This window comes from Hippopotamus amphibius, chromosome 8 (assembly GCF_030028045.1).
Source record: "Hippopotamus amphibius kiboko isolate mHipAmp2 chromosome 8, mHipAmp2.hap2, whole genome shotgun sequence".
In the NCBI taxonomy this organism is placed as follows: Eukaryota; Metazoa; Chordata; class Mammalia; order Artiodactyla; family Hippopotamidae; genus Hippopotamus; species Hippopotamus amphibius.
Genome location: NC_080193.1, coordinates 42971714 through 42995256, shown reverse-complemented (window position 1 = coordinate 42995256; position 23543 = coordinate 42971714). Strand labels below are relative to the sequence as shown.

The 23543-nt window shown below is 42.1% G+C and overlaps 1 protein-coding gene across 5 annotated transcripts in view; it reads left to right on the top strand.

Annotated features, from left to right (window-relative positions):
• The first annotated feature begins 312 nt into the window (after window positions 1–312).
• SAP130 (Sin3A associated protein 130) overlaps window positions 313–23543 on the top strand; it is a 77942-nt gene continuing 54711 nt past the window's right edge. For 2 of the 5 annotated variants that reach the window (XM_057744705.1, XM_057744704.1), the window contains exons 1-10: window positions 313–450; window positions 2099–2216; window positions 9949–10184; window positions 10900–11058; window positions 12267–12378; window positions 13312–13436; window positions 15116–15240; window positions 21026–21173; window positions 21340–21430; window positions 21641–21745. In XM_057744705.1, the coding sequence (XP_057600688.1) occupies window positions 2105–2216; window positions 9949–10184; window positions 10900–11058; window positions 12267–12378; window positions 13312–13436; window positions 15116–15240; window positions 21026–21173; window positions 21340–21430; window positions 21641–21745 (1213 nt within the window). In that variant the 5' untranslated portion in view covers window positions 313–450; window positions 2099–2104. The remainder of the gene's footprint in view (window positions 451–2098; window positions 2217–9948; window positions 10185–10899; window positions 11059–12266; window positions 12379–13311; window positions 13437–15115; window positions 15241–21025; window positions 21174–21339; window positions 21431–21640; window positions 21746–23543) is intronic. The other 3 variants (XM_057744706.1, XM_057744708.1, XM_057744707.1) reach the window with 3 other exon arrangements.

Sequence of the window (23543 nt, the reverse complement as noted above, 5' to 3'; positions counted from 1 at the left end):
GGGAAAATGAAACCTGGTGCCTTCAGCTGAGGCAAAAGGGTGGGAGCTTTTCGCTAGGCAAAGAGAAAAGGCAGAACCGACTCTAGACAGCAAAGGGGTGTGTTGCCTCGGCCGGGTCTCCAGGACGCCCCGCCCAGGCCCGCCCTCTAGGCACCAGGGACTACATTTCCCATAGGCCTCCGCGGCCCCGAGGGGCAGGCCCGTCCGCTCTCCGCTCACCCTGAGCGGTGACTGGTTTCCCCAGGGGAGGGCGGGGCCTACCCCAGCCAATGGATGAGAGGCTCGTTACGGCGGCGGAAGCAGCGGCGCTGAGCTGAGGGGTGGGGGGCAGAGTGCTAGCGCCTCGGCGGCGGCGGCGGGTCCGGGAGCCCGAGGACGCCGGCTCCATAGGCGGAGAACGCACGGGAGCGAGCTCGAGGCGGCGCGGCGGCCACTCGGAGCAGCACTCAGGTAATGGCGGGACGGGCGCCCGGGAGCCGAGGGGAGGAGAGGGGAGGAGACGAGGGGGCGGGGCGGCCGAGCCGGGCTGCAGCGTCCGTCCCGCTGCGCGTCCCCGGGGAAGGGCAGCGGTGCCTCGTCTCCTGCGGCGCAGACCTGGGCTCTTTCGCGAGCAGAGCACGGCGGTTGGGCCGGCGGCAGAGGCCGGCTGTCCTGCGGCAAGGGAGGGAGAGGCGTCGGGAGGGTTGGGCTGATTCGGGCGTGGGGGCGTGGCGGGTGTGGGCCTTGGCGGGGAAGCTGAGAGGCCGGGGGAGCGCGGGCGGGCGGGCGGCCCAGGGAGTTTGGCTCCTGGAGCAGTTTAAAGTGACTCTCCACATCCGGGCCCTGCGCCCGCCGCTTTCAGACCCCGGCCGGGGCGGGGCCTCCCACCTCCCCGCCCCTCTCGCCGGCGCTGCTGGTCTTCCTCTGCCATTGGCTCAGCCTCGAGGGGTTTAGGCTGCCCCGGCGAGGCTCGCGCCTGATTGGCTGGCAGTCGGCGGGAGGGTGGGGCGGGATCTCAGCGCTCAGGCAGCGGTGGATTGGTGCGGGCCCCGGAGTGATGCGCCCGGCGTGGGGCCAATGGGCGGACGGGGGAGGTAGGGGCAGGTTCGGGGGAAGAGGACTGGAGCCGAGCGGCGGCGGCCGGGCGGCGGGGGTGAGCGGGGCCGGCGGGGCTGGACAGCGGTGGGCCCGAGGCGCGCTGCGGCACGAGTCCTCCCCGCGACCTCGGAGCCCAGCGCTGCCACCGAGATGGGTCCTCCGCGGCACCCTCAGCCCGGCGAGATGGAATCGGGAGGGGCGGGCGGCGGGCGGCGGCTGCAGGTAAAGGGCACACTGGTCCTGGGGCTTCTCAGAACGCCTGCCCCCCTCCCCAGAGACGGAGTCTTAAAGACCCGAAGTGTCTGGAGACCTGTGTTCTCCGGTCTCAGCTGTGGGCTTCAGGGTGGGGGTAGGATTACGGGCGTATCGGGAATATCGGCAGAGCTTGGCTCCTGAGGGAAGAGTGGGGGTCGATTTTAGGGAAGCTGGTGAAGGACTCGGTTCCTTTTGGCTCAGTGGGCGTCTGTGAAAGGGGCGGGGGGAGAAATCCATCAATGGAGGCCTGTGTAGAAAAGCATTTGAGAATTCCTTTTGGATCAGGTCTTAATGTAAGGTTTCTGATCCTTTCTTAGGACGGGCATCTGCCTCCGATTCCTCCTGTGACACGCTGATGATAGTTCTGTTCACCTTGGTGTGAGGCTTAAGTCTTTCAAAGACACATGCCATTTGTCATGAAACTTTACACAAAAATATATGTATTATCTTAATACCCGTCGTGTGGCTGTTGTGCACCATGCAGTGTCGACTTTTTCATATGGCAATCCACAAGTCTTTTGAGGGGGCGTCATAATATGCCCCAGCACCACATAAACGATTTTACCATTAATGGAACCTATGTATAGCAAAAACTTAAAAACAGTTTAGACCATTTCTGCACTGTATATTGAGCACAAGTATCACTTTAGATAAGTGATGCTGCATTTGCTTTTCTAAAGGAAGACATAGGTACTAAAAATGCTTTAATATCTCTATTGAGTCTAATCTCAGAATCCAGTAATAACCCTATGACTATGCACTGCAGGTGGAAATGAGTTCTCAACAGTTTCCTCGATTAGGAACCCCTTCCACTGGGCTAAGCCAGGCTCCTTCACAGATAGCCAACAGTGGTTCTGCAGGATTGATAAACCCAGCTGCAACAGGTGAGATGTGTGATATTTTTGTATATTGCTTCCTGCTTTAAGAATATTGCCAGTTTTCTAATTTAAAAACTAACACATTCTTTGTGGGGTTTTAGTAAATACTAGGTTATCAAATTTGATGAAAGGCTATATTACAATTCTAATTTTAATAAAGCTTTTTTTCTTCCTTTTTTTTTTTAAAATTTAATTTAATTTTTTTTTATTATTTTTTGGGGGTACACCAAGTTCAATCATCTGTTTTTATACGCATATCCCCGTATTCCCTCCCTTCCTTGACTCCCCCCCCTCGAGTCCCCCCCATCCTCCCCCCCCCCCCAGTCCTCTAAGGCATCTTCCATCCTCGAGTTGGACTCTCTTTGTTATACAACAACTTCCCACTATCTATTTTACAGTTGGTAGTATATATATGTCTGTGCTACTTTCTCGCTTCGACTCAGTTTCCCCTTCACCCCCCGCCCCCTCCCATACCTCGAGTTCTCCAGTCCATTCTCTGTATCTGCATCCTTGTTCTTGTCACTGAGTTCATCAGTACCATTTTTAGATTCCGTATATGTGAGTTAGCTTTCTTCCTGTTTTAACCACTTGATTCACATATACCAGGGTGTACGTGAAACTTATAGTAAAGCATGCCTACAAGAACTGTTTTAACTGTTAATGTGTTCTTATTTAATTAAAGCCTAGAGGTGTAATAATAATGCCATGAGGGAGTGCAAAGCTGTTAAGGCATAGGTCTTGCCTTTTAGGAGCTTACTATCTAGGAAAAGAGATTTTTTTTTTTTTTTAATCAGTATATGCACGTATGTACAACTTGGTTTTTAGTTGCATACTCTTTGCGTAGATCAGTGGCCTCAGCTGGTGTTGATTTTGCCGCCCAGGAAGTATTTGGCAATGTCTCCATACATTTTTAGTTGTCACAAGTAGAGGGTGCTAATGGCATCTGATATTTAGAGGCCAGAGATGCTGCTTAACATCCTATATTATGCAGGACAGCCCCCCGCCCAACAAAGTCCAGTCAACAGTGCTGAAGTTGAGTTACTTCTTCATATAATCTCTATATTATATACATCAAGTAAAAAGATGCCATCGTGAAGTGATGTACTCTTTTCTATTCCTCTTTCTTTACGCCTGTTTTCTGTGTTCCTTATGGTAAATGGTACTACCATCTACCTATTGCTCATCATGTTTAATTGATCTGTCTTTGTCTTTCACCTGTGAGCTATGGCCTCCTTCCTATTGCTTTGCCTCTTTCCTGCCAACTTAGTTTTTGTTACAAATTTATTTAGTTCTCTTCAGACTTGAAGTAACTTTAAGCTACTTTATTTCTCCTGCTTAATAGTAGCTGCTTATATTTTCTGAATAAATAATAAGTTCCCAACTTTCTTGACCTTGGGACTTTACACAGTCTGGTTTTTGGTTTTTTTTGTTGTTATTTGGGGGTTTTGGGGGTTTTTTTTTGAGGGGGTTGTTTTTTGTTTTCTTTTTTGGCCACAATCTATCTTCTTCCTTTCCACACTTATCTGACTAATTCTTTGTTCTTTCTTGAGGTTTCATCTCTGATGTCACTTTCTCTGGGAAGTCTTTACTGACTGCAACATCCATAGCAGCTCAGGGCAGGGCCTCCTCCGAGAATGAAGGCCAGGACCTATCTGTCCATGATCCTTTGTGTGTGCTATACTCGCTACAGTGTAGAGGTCAACAAATTCTTATAAAGCCACTTCAGGTTCTTTACTCCTTAACAGATATTTTTGACAGTGTTTTGTTTTTGGTATAAATTCACAGTGGAATTTTTTTAAATTATTTTGATTTTTTATTTATTTGTGGGGGGGGTGGGGGGCACCCAGCTGTGTGGCTTGCAGGATCTTAATTCCCCGACCAGGGATTGAACCCAGGCCACCGCAGTGAAAGCACCAACTCCTAACCACTGGACCACCAGGGAGTCCCCACAACAGAATAATTTAAAGGAGCGTAGCTAAATAGAATATTTTTGAACATCTGTTTGCAAGAATTATACTGCTCATTAAAGAGAGTATCAATTAGCAATAATTGCCTTCAGGTATTGTTGAGAAGGAAATCATTGACTTAGACCGAAATTGTCTATAATTTTACTTCTGAAATGTGTATGTTTTTTCCTTTAGTTGCTCTTAAAAAGAAAAGTTTTCCTTAAGTAGTTAGATGTCCTATATTTCCTGTTGCTCTTATTGGAAGAAGTAATTTAGGATCTTAAGCATGTCAGGGTTTCAAGTACATGTTCACAGTTTAGAAGTACAGATTACAACCAGTTCTCTTAACTAACTGCTTCAAGATTCTTTTCTGATAAAAATAAACAACTTCACATGCCTGGAAGGAAATGATAAATGGTTCCAAAAAGAGCTTAATGGAAAATGGTCAGTGTATTAAATCTTAATGAAAGTGTCAAAAATCAGTCTTCCTGGACAAATAGGTTTGGGGGAAAGTTATGAAATCGTCTGTTTCTTTTAAAATTTTCATTAGGATAAAATCTGGGCAGTGGGGAAGGTTGAAAATCAATTGATGTTGGAAAGACAGAAGTAAAACTTTTTATTCACAGGCATCATGTATACACAAAATACTAAAGAATGCTTTTTAAAAAGCTGTTAGCACTAATAAGTGAAATTAGTAAAGACTGCAGGATAAAAGTTCAATGTACAGAAATCAATTATATTTCTAAATAGTAGAATGAACAGTGAAATTTTTAAAATGTTATTTACAGTAGCATGAAAAAAATCTCACAAGATACTTGGGAATAAATTAACAACTATATGCATGACCTGGGGTTAGAAAACTATGTAAAATATTGTTGAGAGATGTTAAAGGCCTAGATAAATGAAAAGATCTGTCATGTTCATGGATTGGAGAACTCGGTATTTTCCTTTACCCAAAGGGATCTATAGATTCAAATAAATACTAATCAAATTCATATCAAGTACTCTTCTAAAAATTGATAGCCTGAATTTAAAATTTATGTGGAAACCAAAGCACCTAGAATAGCAAAAGCAATTTAGATGAAAAAGAAGAAGGAAGTTGGGGAATTCTACTGCATTACTTCAAGACTTGCTATAAAGCTGCACTAATCAAGACAGTGTGATAGCGGCATAAATTACTGGATCATTGGAACAAACTAGAGGATCCAGAAATAGACGCACACATAATGGTCAGTTGATTTTTGATAAACGTACATAGATAATTCAACAGGGGAACGATAGCCTTTTTAACAAAATACTGCTAGAACGCCAGAATATCCCTATGAAAAAAAATGAACCTTGACCTTTACGTCCACTATGCACATAAATTAACTCAAAAAGTATAATTATGGACCTAAATATACAACTTAAAATTTCTGAAAGAAAATATAGGAGAAACTTGTTTGTTACCTTGGAGTAAGTAAAAATTTCTTAGAGCACAAAAAACACTGATTATAAAGGAGGCAACGAACACATTGTACTTCATCAACATTAAAAATGACTGCTCTGCAAAAGATGGTTTTAGTAAAATAAAAAGGGAAGCCACCGAATGAGGGAAGACATTTGTGATAAATGTTTCAGCAAAGGACTTAAATCCCTAATGTATAAAAAACTCTTGTAACTCAATAGCAAAACGACAGCCTGTTTCTGTCTGTTTTTTTTTTTAAATGGGCAAAATATTTGAATAGACACTTCACCAAAAGGTCAGATAAACACATAAAAGATATTCAGCTGTATTAGGCAATGCAAATTAAAACCACAATGAGAAACTACTGTACACCCACGAGAATGACTAAAACAAAAGGACTGACAACACCAAGTTTTGACGTGTTTGTGGAGCAAGTAGAACCCATACATTGGTGGGAATGCAAAATAATCTAGCCACTTTGGAAAACAGTTTGGTACAATATCTTAAACAATTAAACATAAGCTTACCATACAACCCAGCGGTCTCATTCGTAGGTATTTACCCAAGATAAATGAAAATGTGTCATACATACAGTGACTTCTACTTCAGTGTTCATAGAAGCATTATTCATAATAGTCAAACACTGGAAAGAACCCAGATTTTAACAACTGGTGACTGGATAAGCAAAGTTTGGTTTAATCCATACAGTGAAATACTACTCAATGATGAAAGGAAGCAAACTAGCATTATACACAGTAACATGGGTGAACGTCAGAAGCATTTTACTGAGAGAAAGAAGCCAGACCCAAAGGACCACATACTGTGTGGTTCTATTTACATGAAATTCCAGAAAAGATGGGGATGGGAGGGAAGGAATTGACTGTAAAAGGGTGTGAATGAACTTGTTAGCATAATGGGAAATGCTCTCTGTCATGATTGTGTTGTGAGCACAGTACTGAATACATTTGTGAAAATTTAATTTTACACCAAGAATTAGTAGATTTCACATGTAAATTGTACCTCAGTGAAGCTGATTGATTAAAAAATGGATAAAAGATGTGAACATATACTTCACAGAGGAAGATATATATGAATGCCCTATGATCACATAAAAAGAAGTTCAACATTGCTAGTCAGCGTGGAAATGTTCATTAAAACCACAATGAGATAGATACCCAGTACACACCCACTAGAATGTCTGTGTATCAAGAATTGGTGAGGATGAGGAGCGACTGGAATGCTAATACGCTGCTGGTGGGGACATAAGATTGATACAACCACTTTGGAAAGTACTCTGGCAGTTTCACATAAAGTTTACCATTTAACACAGCTATTCTGCTCCTAACTTTTTGGTGAGAATGTTAAAAAAAAATCATTTAACTCTCTTTAGAATAGCCATTTTATTGTATGCAAATTATATCTCAATAAAGTCATTTTAAAAATCAAAATTTTTAAAAATCTGAATGCTCTAGAAGTAATGTCAGTGTATAGCAGAATGTAAAATATACATTAATCTTTTCTCCCAGCACTTTTTTCCTCCAAGAAAAAATTTCTAAGTTTTTTTTACTTAAGAAGATCCTCGAACAAGGACTCAGAATACATATGGATATTTATTCTAGAGTTTTTGACGATAGCAAAATTTTGGAAATAACCTAAAAGCTCATGATATAATGGTTTAAAAAGGTATAGTATATCTATTCAATGGCATTCCATTTAGCACTTTTGAAATGATGCAGTGTATATTCTGTATTACTTAGCGATTCCACTGTTAGGTATATATCCAATGAAAATGGTACATATGTTCACCAAAAGACATATACGTGAATGTTACTAGCACTCCTGTTCACAATAGTAAAAAAAAAAAAAAAAAAAAAAAACAAAACTGAAAGCTATCTAATTGCCTCCTGGGAATAAAGTGGATAATTTGTGATTTATCCAAGCAGTGGCATACTATACTGAGAATGAAAAAGCTATAGGGACTTCCCTGGTAGCACAGTGGTTGAGAATCTGCCTGCCAATGCAGGGGATACGGGTTCGATCCCTGGTCCGGGAATATCCCACATGCTGCAGAGCAACTAAGCCCATGCGCTACAACTACTGAGTCTGAGCTCTAGAGCCCACAAGCCACAACCACTGAAGCCCGTGCACCTGGAGGCTTGCCCCGCAGCAAGAGAAGCCACCAGAATGAGAAGCCCTCACACCACAACAAAGAGTAGCCCCTGTTCTCCACAACTAGAGGAGGCCCGTGCACAGCAATGAAGATCCAGTGCAGCCAATAAATAAATTTTAAAAGCAAAAGAAAAGAAAAAGCTATAAGCTACATGCAGTAACGTGGATGAATCTTGTACCTTTAAGTGAGAGAGGCAAGACACAGTTGGGTGTATGTGTTATGAGTATATTTATATAAAGTTCAGAAATAGACAGCAGTAACCTATAGTGTTAGAAGTTAGCATAGTGAGTATCATTGGGAGGGGCAGTGACTGGAATCAGGCTGAACAGAGGGTTTCTGGGAACCAGGAACATTCTCCTTCATGAACTAGGTGCTGGTAACTCAGGTGTATGCAGTGAAAGTTCATTGAGCTATACACTTGTCTTCATGAAGGTTATAGTTAAATAAAAAGCAAATAAAAACCCACCTAAAATTAAAGAGCTGAGAAGTGTCTGAAGTTTTACCAAAATAGTAACTTGGTGCCTTTAGGGGATAGACTTTAAGAGCAGCTTTACTTTCTTTGTAGTTTTCCAAATAATTAAAATTTTTCATAAGTGTAATCTTTGTGTTCAGAAAAATAATCTTAATATTGTTTTGGGAAAATGATAATGCAAATTAGTATTTTCACAGACTCTCCTTTTTCATTACATTAGTTTCATGATTTTTTTATTTTTTTATTTTTTTTTTTATTTTTATTTTTTTTTTTGGGGGGGGGTACACCAGGTTCAATCAACTGTTTTTATACACATATCCCCGTATTCCCTCCCTTCCTTGACGCTCCCCCCTTGAGTCCCCCCCACCCTCCCTGCCCCAGTCCTCTAAGGCATCTTCCATCCTCGAGTTGGACTCCCTTTGTTATACAACAACTTCCCACTGACTATTTTACAGTTGGTAGTATATATATGTCTGTGCTACTCTCTCGCTTCTTCTCAGTTTCCCCTTCACCCCCCGCCCCCTCCCATACCTCGAGTTCTCCAGTCCATTCTCTGTATCTGCATCCTTGTTCTTGTCACTGAGTTCATCAGTGCCATTTTTAGATTCCGTATATGTGAGTTAGCATACAATATTTGTCCTTCTCTTTCTGACTTACTTCACTATGTGTTCCATGATTTTTTTAACTTAATTTTTAAATATGTTACATATTCTCATGGTCCAAAAATCCAAATGAAAAAGTGTATGCACTGAAAAGTATCTTGCCTTCCTGTCCCCCACTCATCCACTTACTTTCCCTTCAGGCAACCAAGATGGTTTGGATATATGTTATCCATATACATATACAAATGTGTTTATATTTGTGTGTGTTTTATTTACTTTTTCTCTGTTCTGTACCTTGGTATTTTCATAATACGTATATATATAAAATACACTTTTCCATAAGAGTACCTAAAAGGCTTTCTTGTTTGATTTTTATAATTGCATGGTAGTTTATGGTGAGTATACCATGATTGATATAACCAATCCTATATTGATGGACATGTAGGTTTTTTTTCAGTTCATTTTCTGCTGTAATATTGAAACAAATAATTTGCATCTGAGTCATTTTACACATATATTATGTATGGAATTGTTGAGTCTCAAAGGGTGCATGCGTTGTAATAATGATAGAGCTTTACTTGTTCACTCTGTAGGAATTTGGACTGAGAAATTTTTTTTTTTTCCTGCATCCACACCATGCAGCACTCGGGGTCTTAGTTCCCCAATCAGGGGTCGAACTCGTGCCCCTGCAGTGGAAGCACGGAATCTTAACCACTGGACCACCAGGGAAGTCCCCAAGTTATCCTTTTAACATTAGGTTTTTATAACTGTTTAAATAAATATTTTAAATGAAATAGTCTTATATCTTATATTACAGTTTCTACTATTTGAGGTCATTCTAGATGGTTGTCAGGCCCTTTGTTCATAGGAGTAGGAAATCACAATATTTAGAACAAGTCCCATGTTTCATAGCTGTGACTTTTGAGTTATCCATCAGGGGAATTTGATGCCCAAGTTTTTCTTGTTAAGAAAATCTCACAAGGAAGTAGTCAGATTATCAACCCTGAAACTTAACTGCAAGTGCCACTCTTTTATGTGCTGTTGTATTAATTGATATTGGAAGGGCATGACATACTGTTTCACCCTTCTTGTCTTCACTAGTCAACGATGAATCTAGTCGAGATGCTGAAGTCACTGCCAGGGAGCACATGGGTTCCAGCAGCTCCCTACAGTCCCGTGAAGAGAAGCAAGAGCCCGTTGTGGTAAGGCCCTATCCACAGGTGCAGATGTTGTCTACACACCATGCTGTTGCATCGGGCACACCTGTCACAGTGACAGCCCCACCAGCACATCTGACGCCAGCAGTGCCACTCTCATTTTCGGAGGGACTTATGAAGGTAATGGAGAGGTTTAAAATTTCACATTGAACGACAACTAAAGACTGGCTAGTATTTCTGACAGTGCTCACAAAGTCTTAGGCTGTATCCTAGGATCATAGCTTTTTCTTTTTGACCTATCAGTTCAGCTCCTCTCTGTAACTCAGAGTTCTGCTGTTCTGCAGTGCCTAGTCTCGTGCCGCTGGGCAGTTGGCATCACAAGATCTTCTCTAGAATCCATCTTGACGTTGATTTTATTCAAGTTATGGGCATGCTAGTGTAGCTTGTATCTTGGAGTGGCACTCTTCTCCAAGGTTTTGTTTTGATAGCTTACTAGTTTGGGGGTATCAGAATATTGCCTTGTGTATTAACCTTATGGATATGTTTCAGTTACTGGGAGTTTTGTTTACTTCCACCCAAACTTGGGAGGCAGCACGGTATAGAGGAAAGAATGTGGGCTGTGAGCCATACAGATCTGGGCTTTATTCCCAGTTCTAGTTTTTACTGTCTGTGTGGCTTTAAGCAAGTGACTTAACCTTGCTTTGTATATTTCTGCGTCTGTAAAATGGAAATGCAAGTACTTCAATGGAAAGGCTGTGATGCTAAGAGATGAAATATACAAGGCTTCTGGCATCTTTCCTGGCAGTCTCCAGGTTTGATTTGTGTGCATATATAGAATGAAATGCATCACTAGTAAAAAGCTATTGATATGTTTCGTGTGGTTTTCTGTTTGCAGCCACCCCCGAAGCCCACCATGCCTAGCCGTCCCATTGCTCCTGCTCCACCTTCTACCTTGTCACTTCCCCCCAAGGTTCCAGGGCAGGTTACCGTTACCATGGAGAGTAGCATCCCTCAAGCTTCAGCCATTCCTGTGGCAACAATCAGTGGACAACAGGTTTTTTTCCTCTTAATTTGCTGATTTTCAAACTGAGATGCCAAACTGTTGATCATTATTTATTGAATGCCAGCAGTACATTAGGCACTGGACTCAATAAAAAATTAACTGGTCACTGATATCTGCAAGGGGACAAGAGTAGAGTTGACAGAGAAGGATGGCATAGGGAGTAAGACCAGTATGCACAGTGGTCTTGTCATTTAGCCTGTGTGTATTGAATATCTGCTGTGTGTGAGGCACCACCTGCAGTGTGAGAACCAGATGTAGATAAGACAGCCCGTGACCTTGAGGAGCTCAGTGTCGGGTTGTGCTTGGTTATAGGTACAAAACTTAAATGGGTTGAGAACAGCCTCACAGTAGTAGTGCTTCTCTAGGTTATTCTGTGAGGAGAGTGATGTGTATCTCTTGGGCGACTGGCAGGTTCCCTCAGCTGCCTGTCAGTCGTGAACATTTATTTTAAAGTCTCATGTTTTAACTTAATGTTTTTTTTGAAATTGCAGTCCTCCTCCATAATATGTATTTGATTTATTTAAGTATTTTAAATTACTTACCAATGAAAACTGAATCTCAAAACTCATTCCTTTCAAGTTTTCAAGAAAAAATTTGTATTCCAAAAAGATGCACTGTGGTTTTTTTCATTTTGTCATACTGCTGAGTACTTCCAGAAGTGCTGGCACGTCCGCCTGAGAAGCACTGGTATCAGGGTTGGGCAGAGGTGAGGAAGGGACACTTAGGGGTGAGCTGAAGAACTGCCAGGGGAGTACCCATTGGATGCTGACTGAATTGACTTAGAAATCCTGGCTAGCTTAAAGAATGCGTGAGCTCGGTGGCATGTAAAGGAAATAGTGAGAATAAGAAAAAATAAGCTATTGGCCAAGACAGAGAAAACAAGGGTAAAAGACTAATGTTGAAGAGAGTGTCTGAAAGTGGACAGTCAAATGTGTCATCAGTGACAGGAATCTAGCAACTGGCTAGACTCAAGACAGTTGGTGGGTCTTCCCGGTCACTTACCACATGCCTGCTGGCACAGGTCATTGTGCAATATGCTGTGTAAAGAAAGCTGCATGTCCTTTCCCTTGGGGTGCTCACTATCTAAAAGGAACAACCTGACCCACATTTGGAGGCAGCCGACTTCCTAGAAGCAATGGCTAAGCACCCGTGGCTAAGACCAGGCACTTGGAAATAACATGACATCCTGTTTCTTGCAGGGACATCCCAGTAACCTGCATCACATCATGACCACAAACGTACAGATGTCTATCATCCGCAGCAATGCACCTGGGCCCCCTCTTCACATTGGAGCGTCTCATTTACCTCGAGGTAAAGGTTGCATGTTTTGTTCAGACTCCTGAAATGCAGTGACAGGTAAACGTTTGGTAGAAGATACAGTAACACAAAGCATATCGAGAATGAGCTTTTTATAAGTTGCGGGACAGCAGGAATAAACTTAGGTTAACGCATGTTTTTAGCATGGCCTAACAGGTGTTTATGTAGTTGTATTACAGTAAGTATGTGCATGTGTGTAAACTTAGAGCAATTCAGATTTTTAGTATGGTATAAAAATTGTCCTTTATAATGAGGAACTCCTGAAAGCTGTGGTAGTTGAGGTTTAGTGAAAATGGTTACTCAACTCTTTACATGGCAATAAGATGAATTTATTCTTACCATTAAGTTCTAATAGGTTGTAAGGTATTAAATTTAATGAGGTTTTTCAACTACTTGATCAGAACGTGTTACCTTCTATTGGAGAGGATAAAATTATTGTTGGCAAAATCAGGCTAACAAATACTCTTCAGATAACTTAGTGGTTCTCAGAGTAAGGTTCACAGACTGCAAGGGGGTTTGTGTGAGGTCACAGCTAAGACGTGCCCTTTTCACAGTGCTGACAGTGGCACTGCTGGTGCAAAGGCGGTTGTGGTGGAAGTGCACTCGCACTGTCTGGTGGTTAAACTGCTGTAGCCTTGGCTTGAATCAGTGGCACCTTGCTGTGCTGCACTGCTACATACTTGCAGTTAAAAAAAAAAAAGCCAGATTCATTGAAGAACATCCTTGTAGAAGCAATACAGATTATTAATCTTATGAAATCTCATTCCTTGAGTGCACGTTTTCTTAATATTCTATGTGTTGAAGTGGGAAGTATATATAAAGCACTTAAGCTGAATACTGACATACTGAGCTCATAGGGAGTAAAACTGCAGCTATTTCAGTCATGAGCCCAGAAGCCATACTAATGAAACAATACTGTTTTTCCAGGTGCAGCCGCTGCTGCTGTGATGTCCAGTTCTAAAGTAACCACGGTGCTGAGGCCGACTTCCCAGTTGCCAAATGCTGCCACAGCTCAGCCGGCGGTACAGCACATCATTCACCAACCCATCCAGGCACGCCAGGGTTGTGGGTGGTCGGCCAGCAAGCATTAAGTGCCTCCTCTGAGTTATGCTCTCTGCTTGGCACTGGGCGAGTCCTTGAGCCTCAAATGACTTTTCATCTAGTTGCCAAGATGGAGAGAGGGCTGAATTATGTACAGGGTCATGTGATCTGCTGCAGGAATTTAGGAGAGAGTGGGAAGGGGAGGCTTTATGTTGGGATGGGTGTGGCAATGGGGATTCAGAGAAGCGAAGAGGGAGTGAAGGGGGCATTCCTCTGAGCAAGGCAAGGAAGGTGGTGGTGGTTGTACACAATGTGGAGTAAAGACTAGTTAGAACTCAGGGACTCTAATTTGAATAGGGGTATGTGGACCCTAAATGTTTTATGCACATTTTTATGCGGATATGTTTGCTTTTCGAGGAAGATAGTCCATGCCTTTCAACTTTTTCTAAGGAAATCTGTGACCTCAGTACTACTGAAGTATAATGTATTACTGCGTGGTCCCATCTCTGTCTCTAAATTCGGGACTCTAAGGTGAAGAAGAGTGTAAACTTGGTTTTGTGCACAGCAGAGAGCTACTGAGCTTTTTGAATATAGTGATATATGATCAAAGAAATATCTTTGAAAGATTAGTTGAACTTCATACAGAAGGTGGCAGTTCACTGTCTTTAGGGGCCAGACTGGTAGCATGTATGAAACAGCTGGGTTTAAGATGATAAGGAAGGCTGCTGATTAGGGTGCTGGGTCATATATGTCCAGCTTACAGCTTTCAAGTTAAAACAAAACAGAAGGCCTCGCTGACTAATAAAACACATTTGGAGACTGATTGGGAGCCCAGGACTGTAATGATATGAAGGATTGGAGAAAGAGGAGAATCAGGACAGTGGGCTCACTAGTGAGGAAGACAGCGCAGCAGTCCTGGGGTGAGATGACAGGCTGGAAGAGCAGTGTGGTGGAGGGGGCCTGCAGGTGCAAAACAGATCAGGAATGGGCTGAGTGTGCTGAGTTACTTGCACGTGTGAGGATCAGGAAAGAGGGACCACTCAGAAGAGCTCAGATGAGTGGAGGATTTGCCAGTGGATAAGCAGGTGAAGCCCAGTGTGGAACTCGTTTGTCAGGTGAAGATTTACACACAGATATAGAGGTAAGGGAAGTATATCCGCATGAAAACGTCCAGAAAGCGTCTGGGCACCCTGCGTCTTTCGCTGGCCAAGAATGCTGTTACCATGTGTTTGTCTTTTTTGCCCTAGACAGCATGAGAACCAGCAGCTCCATCCAGTGCTGAGTAGATGCTCTGAGTAGGCCCCAGGAAAGCCCTGGGTTGTATAGTCATGAAAAGTGTCTACTCTGGGACCAGCAACAGCTCTCTGGGAACTTGAGCTGAAGGGTTAGATTGCAGTTTGTACTAATAAGAGGACAGAATTTTGAATCTGGTCATATTTGAGAAGGAGGGACTTGTGTACTTTCCAACCAGAGTTGGATTTTTTTTTTTTTTTGGATAATTCTGACTGTTGGCCTTCTAACAACCTATCTGAAAAGATAAGTCCTTAATGAGCAGGGTGAGAATTTACTTTCATTTGGACATAAACATACTTATTTAGAGGCCCAGGTTTCAAATTACACTTGTAGTGTTTGGCATACTCCATTTTGCTTTTTGTTTTAAATGAAATATTTTTTTCTCTCCTCTTGGTAGTCTCGTCCACCTGTGACCACCTCTAATACCATCCCTCCTGCTGTGGTAGCAACCGTGGCGGCCACCAGAGCTCAGTCTCCAGTCATTACCACGACAGCAGCCCATGCCACTGATTCCGCACTTAGGTATACTTGGGGGTTTGGAGGTCCTTCCTTCGTGTCTCCCCTTTTCCATTCCTTCCTCCATTCCCTCATTCAACTCAATATATATTTATTGAGTCCTTTTTTTTTCATGAGCTGTAGAGTGTTCTAGATACTGAGGTTAAAGCAGTGGACAAGTAAAAATACATTCCTGCCCTTGTAGAGATTCTCTTTTTAGAAACCATGGCTGCAGACATACAGTTTAAAAGTATGTATAGTTTTTTAGGTGACGAAAAGTGCTTTGGGGAAAAATTAGGTAGAGCGAATGGAATTTGAAGAGTGACAGGGTAGGCAGTGCAGGGGGCTTGCTATGTCATATAAGGTGATCAGGGAGAGCTTTGTTGATAAGAATACATTTGAGCAGAACATGGAAAGATACAGTGAAATGAGTGATACGGTTGTCTGGGGTAAGAGTGTTCTAGGCTGTGGGACCAGTAAATGCAAAGGCCCTGAGACAGGCGTATGTTTACCACATAAAAGGGCAGCAAGAGGCTAATGGTAGGAGAGTGGCCAGAGATTAGTTTAGGAGGTAACAAGGCTCCCACATCGTGTTGGGCCTTAGGAGCCACTCTGAGGATTTGGCCTGTGCTGGGGGGTGATGGGAAGCAGAGCAGTGCTGTGCTGGATCAGCCTGGCTGCCGGAGAGAGTAGGCTGTGGGGAGGCAAAGCTGCAAGCCAACTGATTAGAAGGGTATGGCAGGAATCCAGGAGAGGTGATCATTGGAGGTGGAAAGACATGGTTAGATTCTGGATAGAACCTTGAAGATAGTTGAGAGCGTTTCTGAGGAATTGTGTGCGGGGTTATGAGAGAATGAGAGCCGTCAGGATTATGCCGGCGCTGGTTGGTTGTGCAGCTGGGAGAGTGGAGTTGCATTAACTTGAGCTGGGAAACAATGGGAGGAGAAGGTGTGGGGAGGAATTCCAGATTTTGGTTTTGGGCATTTTAAGGTTGTGCTGACTTTTGAACACCCAAGTGGAGATGTTGAGAAAGGTTGATATATGAGTCTGGAGTCCACAGAAGAGTTCTAGAGGAGATAATTTAGAAAGACAACATAGATGGGGAAGAGGTTTATGAGAGAGAAAATGGCTCCCAGTTGAGAGGGCTGTCTAGGGAAGTAGTGTTCTCAAGGGAGAAGCAAGATTCGTCAGGGCTGGAAGACAGTGGATACGTTCACAGAATAGGTTGAGGATGTAGGGGTTATTGCTCAAGATGGGTTGCGAGTCCAGAGGGCATAGTGGAAAGGTTGGGTGTTTGAAAAGTGAAGACAGTATAATTAAGAGATTTACAGAGCCATACAGGGAGAGAGTCTGGTCGCTGAGGGAGGGATGGTCTCTGATGCTTCTTACGGGTGACACAGTTAGGGATGAAGACGATGGTATTTGTCCTCACGACCCCTGAGCAAATTGAGCTGGTGAAGCTGTGAAAGTTGGGGAAGGCAATGGCATGAGAGTCTTGCCAGGAGCATGCAGCGTTCCCGTGGTCTTTCTTGATTCTTGCCGTTTAGTTATATGGGTGCCAGGGAAAGAGCCTTTGGCAATATGGACAAGCAGTGATTCACTGAAGAAGAGAAGGGATAGAGGCATGGAGAACAGAGCTGTCAGGAACTGAATACCATTCGTAAGACTTGTCCACCAGTTGGAAGCAGTCTGAGATGCCTCCTTGGTTTCTTCCATGCCTGACCAATTAAATGAAAAGGAAACAAGGGAAAGAAAGCAGGTTTTAGAGAGAAGGTTAAGTTTAAGGATATTGAGTTTATCTGTGGAGTAATCAAGTGGCTGTGGCAACAGGTGGTTAAAGAGATGTCTGTGCCTGAGGTACAGGGTTTTGAAGTCATAAATGTGGGCTACAGTTAAAGTTTTAGGTATTTGAATATATATAATGAGAAGAGGGCTTAGAACAAACCTCTGAAGAAAATAACACTTAAATGCAGAATAGTGCTTAGGACTTAACCACTAGCTCTGTCATTATCTAGCTGTGTGACATTAGGCAAGTTTTAAAACTAACCTTATGCTTAGTCTCCTCTTCAATAAAATAAAGACACTTTACTTTTCGGTAATTGAATATATTGCCTGAGGTACGAAGAGACACAGCTGCCCACCATAAAATAGACTATGTGTTATTCATGTTAACTGTATAGTACCTTTAAAAAATTAATATGTTCAGATGGTGTGATGAAATTCAAAAGGTATAAATGTGTATACAATGAAAAGTAGGATTAGATTTTTTTTAAAACCATGTTGTTGAACTATCTGTCTTTTCTAATGTGTTGAATCTTTACTAAGAAATGGATACTGAATTTTGTCAGATGTATTTTTAGCATATAACACTGTATTTTCATTCATATGACAGATATTTATCGTGTGCCTCCTCTGTGCCAGTCATTGCTCTAAGCACTAGAAATACACTAGGAAATTAAACAGACAAAAACCCTAATGATTAGATGTTTTTTTTAAGCTCTTTATTGGAATATAATTGCTTTACACTCTTGTGCCAGTTTTTGAGGTACACCAAAGTGAATCAGCTGTATTTATACATATATCTCCATATCCCCTCCCTCCCGCAACTTCCTCCCACCCTCCCTATCCTGGCCCTCTAAGTCATCACCCAGATTAGATGATTTTTCTACTTAAATTGTCTATAAGTATGGTACATTTCTAATGTCTGACTCCCTAGCTAGTTATGGATGTCCTGATGGACATTTTGGTACATGCTGTTGTGTGTTTGGGATGGTATACCTTCAGGGTGTATTCCTGGAAATGAGAGTGCTAGGTCAAGGAGCAAATATCTCAGTTTCTTCACTAGGAAATGGCGATAATATTACCTCCCTCGATAGAAGTTAATATATAAATGTAACAATGTGTAAATATGTGTATATTAATACTAATATATAAAGCACTTAGTACATGCCTGACATGTAATGGTCATTAACACTTATTTATTAACACTTGTTTTAACTCTTGTTATTTTTCCATTCGACTAAATGAAAATTAAAGACTAGTATAGTCTGTGCTATTAAGAAACTTAATATATCTAAATACTTAATAGAAATACTTAATATATCTAAATACTTAATAGAAACTTAATATATCTAAATACTTAATACTATTAAGAAACTTAATATATCTAAATACTTAATAGAAATACTCTTTTGGGGGTATATTTTTGGATGAGCTGGACCTCTTAAAATGTGAGCATGTTTAAGTTTGAATTTAAGAGATCCTTTCCAGGTGACTCGGTTGGCATTCTTCTTTGTTATGAGTATCTTCAGAATGGTTCCCATAATTAGATTCATCCATCCTAAAATTTGTCACTTTTAACATTTCATCGTAAATGCGGGGGGTGAGCACCTTTCATGGCACTGTGCTCGGTGACCGAAGTCATCAACTAGTAAACATCCAGTCTCCGTTCGTAGGCTTTCTCCTCACTTAGTTCCACCAAGTATCATAGTTGCACCTGTGGCCAGGCTTTCAGCTTTCCTTTGAACTTGAATGGTATGCCATTTGGTTCTCTTTCTGTAGGGAGAAATTTGTTCAATTTGTAAACTTTATTCATGGATATCCCACCAGGTCTGATTTTAAAGCGTTCTGAGAGAGGATCCTTAGGATGAAACCATTGCTTAGTTTGGATGCGTGAAGTCTCACGTTTCACCGTTACAGCTCAACTTTTCATGTTTTCTTCTTCCTAATTTATGTTCACATGGTTCCAAAATACAAAAACAAAAAGGTATCCAGTAAGGCGTATCACTCCACTGTCACGCACCTACCAAGTTCCTATGTTCCTTTCCCTTTGCCTTTGCCAAGTAACTTGTTACTCGCTTTTGGATGTCCTTCCAGTGTTTCTTAACTTCAGTCGAATTCAGATGCAATTCTTAACTTTTATCCTTTTACCCCCAAAATTGTTTAATTCATAGATTCCTCAGCTGCCCTCTTATTGCAGCTGGTGGCAGCGTGTCAGTCTTATAATTCATATGATCCTCTTTGGTTTTTTTTCATGTAACAATGTGTTGAAAGCTTTCCATTTCAGCACGTGGAGTTTCATCATTCCTTTAGTAGCAGTGTGATGACCCATTGTATAAATGGATTTGAGGTTGTTTTCCATACTTTACTATCATAAATAATATTGCAGTAAATAACTTTGTACTTAGGTCATTATGCACGTGTGCAAGAATATTCGTAGGATATATTCCCAAAAGTGATCAGAGGGTATATGTGATTGTAATTTTGATACCTATGTCTTATCACCTTTCATAGAGTTTGTACCAGTTTATACTCCCTCTAGGATAATTTTTTTTTTTTTTTTTTTTGCTGCGTTGGATCTTTGTCATTGCACACAGACTTTCTCTAGTTGAGGAGAGCAGAGGCTACTCTGTTCCTGTGTGAGGGCTTCTCATTGCAGTGGCTTCTCTTGTTGCAGAGCACAGGCTCTAGGTGCGCAGGCTTCAGTAGTTGTGGCTCACAAGCACTATAGCACAGGCTCAGTAGTTGTGGAGAACGGGCTTAGTTGCTCCGCAGCATGTGAGATCGTCCTGGACCAGGGATCAAACCCATGTCCCCTGCATTGGCAAGCAGATTCTTAACCACTGCGCCATCGGGGAAGTCCTCTCCGTGTATTTTAAATCACATTTCTCTTCCTATGAGTCAGACTTAGAATCTTTGCCCTTTGTTAAGGGGCCATTTGTGTTTTGGCTGTTCATATCCTTGGCCTGGTTTTTTAATCGAGCTGTCATTTTTCTCATGGATTTCTAGGAGTTCTAAGTATGTATACGGCGTGTGTGTGTGTGTGTGTGTGTATTTTTTTTTTTAATTTTAGAACATTTTTATTACGCTAAAAAGAAATCCCATATCTCTTCGCAGTCACTCTCTAAGTGTATTAAGATTACACTTTAACCTATGAGACTTTACTTTTGTAATGTGTTTTACTGTGTTAGGAAGTTTGCTTATTTGTTCACAGAGTGAGATTTATTGATCTTTTATAACTTTTGGATTTTGAGAGCTCTTAATTATTAGAAAGCTCTACCCCACTCCAAGGTTACAAAAGAATTATATCTTCATGTAGTCTTTTATTTTCCATTAAACTTTTCATCATTTTCGTATTTATCCTGGTGTACTGTGTGAAGTGTGGATCCAATTTTATTTTTTCCAAATGGCTACACAGTCTTCCCAGCATCGTTTATTAAATAGACCATTCTCTCCCCTTCTGATTTGAGTTGTCAACTTCGATATACTGTCAAGTGTTCCTGCCATTTTTGCAATTTCAGTAGCTTGCTGCCAGTTAACTCGACATGCTGTCTGTGTTGATATCCCTTTCAATTATTAGGCAGTCATAACTGTTATTTTACCATCTGATAAGGGATGGTATAAAATTGGGGGAAGGAAGTCAGTGCTTCAAGGGTCACAGGTTAAGCGTCTGTTAAGGTTTTCTGTAATCTTCCCTCATAACAGAACCGTAGTGTGTATCTTCAGCTTGGTCCCCAGAGTGAAGTATGTTCGTTGTATTAATGCTTACTCAAAATTGTCAGAGTGTTGGTTCATTATATCAAGGATACTCAGAATGACTCAGGATTAATTTGGTTCATGGTACACCTTGATACTTTTAAAATGAGGCTTACAGAAGTTTCAGGAGAGAAACTTGATGGGCGCTTAACTTCATTGGTTCACCTGTGGACTTCACCGACACGTGAAAAAATAAAACTCTGTGATCTAGCACAAGACTGCCTGCATTGCCTCTGGAGACAAGTCATAGATTGTAATGTCTTTTCTGTCTTCCCAGTCGGCCAACTCTGTCTCTCCAGCATCCACCGTCTGCAGCAATTAGTATTCAGCGTCCTGCCCAGTCACGGGATGTAACAACAAGAATCACACTGCCATCTCACCCTGCTTTGGGGACGCCAAAACAGCAGCTCCATACTATGGCTCAGGTAAAACCAGAGGTGAAGAGCTGTCTGTACACTCTGTGGGTTAAAACCAGAATTGTGCAAAACTTACGAAAAGCCTGGCACTAGCAAAGGCAGTGATTACTTTTAAATGGGATTAGGTAGGAGATGTTCTTGTTTATGATTCTGTTGTGGGATGCTCCCCCCACAGAAGACCATCTTCAGTACCGGCACACCAGTGGCTGCGGCAACAGTAGCACCTATTTTGGCGACCAACACCATTCCTTCAGCAACCACGGCTGGTAAGTCGGCAGCCCTGCTCTTCCTGCCAGGGAAGAGGGAGGCCATAAGTCGTGGGTTCATTTTTCATTTCTCGGCTTCAGGCAGAGGACAAGAGTGAGGCTAGAAAAATTCTCTTACTTTTTCCCAAGAGCTTTTCTTGGGTTTTTGAGAATCGGTAATGTGCGCAGAGAAGCCGTTGTTGAAGAGTTTTTCTTTTTCACTTGTTCCAGGATCGGTGTCACACACGCAAGCTCCCACGAGTACAATTGTTACCATGACAATGCCCTCACATTCATCCCATGCTACTGCTGTGACCACCTCAAACATCCCGGTCGGTAAGTGGCGTGCAGCCTGCAGACAGAAGCTTACAAGGAATTTTTCAGCCCCTTTGACCAGGTTTTCATATAGATGGCTAGTGTTGATGTTTTTTTATTGTTAGTTTTCAAAGCAACACTGACTTTAACTGAGTATTATGTGATACACAGATTTGGCATTTTGACAGTAGGGGGAGAAAAAGAAGATAAGAGTCTTTGAGAGCTCAAAGTAAACTATTTTAACTCCACTTTTGACTTATTCATCAACCTTTACCTCTTCCATGTGTATCTTTAAAAAAAAAGTTAACTTTACTGATAAAAGTTTGACAAGAACAATAAGAAAAGCAAGAAAGAAGCGAAGATCTGGAATGAAGAGAACTTGTACACTGATACATGGTTCAGGAAAAATCTCTGGGTGATGCAAAAGTGGGAAGAGTGCTGAACCTCAGGTCACTTCCCTGGGGCTCTTATCTGAATGACACCCAAGGTACTTAATGACCATCCTAAAATTCCTTCCAGTCTTCATTTATTCCCCCTTTTAAGTATGTGTAGATTTTCAATATTTAAAAAAGTCTTTGAAAAGTTTCTGGCAGCCAGTCTTTAGTGATCAAGAACAGGGATTGGCAAGCTTTTCCCCTAGGGCAGGTCATAAATGCTTTAGGTTCTGCAGGCCTCATGGGTGTGTGCAACTACCTACCTGTGGAGAATATGTAAACAAATGGGTATGGCTGTGTTTCAGGAGGATTTTCTTATGGACACAGAAATTTGAATTTCATATCATTTTCATGTGTCACAGAATATTCTTCTTGTGATTTTCCCCCCCCCCCAACCATTTAAAAGTGTGAACCCATTGTTAGCTCACTGGCCAAAACAGACATCAGCAAGGTTTGGCCGGCAAGTTGCCAACGCCTATCCTCGGAGCTGATAGCACACTGTCACAGGTTCCAGAGCAGAGGCTGTGGCCTGTGAAGTGGAACACTTCTCTTTTTAAACCCACAAGTCATGGGTGTTAGTTAGTGAGCATGTCATCTTACTCTCCTTCGCTCCCAAAGATAAAAGGCAGCTTCCATATTTTTAATATGCTGTACTTTTGGAATTAAGACTGCCTTTTGTGAGAGGACACACTGGCACACTCAGCTGTCAGAAATCTGGTGACCAGACGCAGAAGTGTGACTCCCCTACCTGCTGTGTCCAAGCACAGAGATGGTCCCTCCCTCCCCACTTTCTTCCTTTGCGTGTGCGACAGGCTGCAGCTTCCACAGCCCTCTTAGCAAACTTTGAGGGTACTTTTCCAGAATAACGGTAGGACCAGGAAACCCTTCCTCCTCTTTTAGGTAACTGGGCCATTCCAGCCCTTCACTTGGTACTCAGCCCCACAGAAGGCTTTTAGCAGAGAGAACACTGAGGTATTTCTCACGTTACTGCTCACCACGACTTGGCATTGGAAAGACCAAACTTCTCTTATACCCCCTGAATTTAATTTGGGGAAGTTTGGGGATGGGGTGGGGGTTCACCATTAAAGCACTTTTATTGAAATAGATCATCGATTGTATTGTCATTTCATACCATTTTCTGGCTATACCAACAGTGTCATCAGTTATCCTCAGTGCTGTAAAGTCAGAACCAAGCCCATTCCTTTCATTTTTATAGTTGAGAGTCTTACTAGGGAATGTGTAGCTATGAAGAAAATCAGACCAGTAAAGAAGGGCAGCATACCCTAGAGGGGCTCTCTGGTTGCATCTTGAACCCTTTCAATAAAGAATTACTTAGAGATTAGTTCTTGCTCATGTCACTGTATCTTCCTAGGAGTAGCACTGTG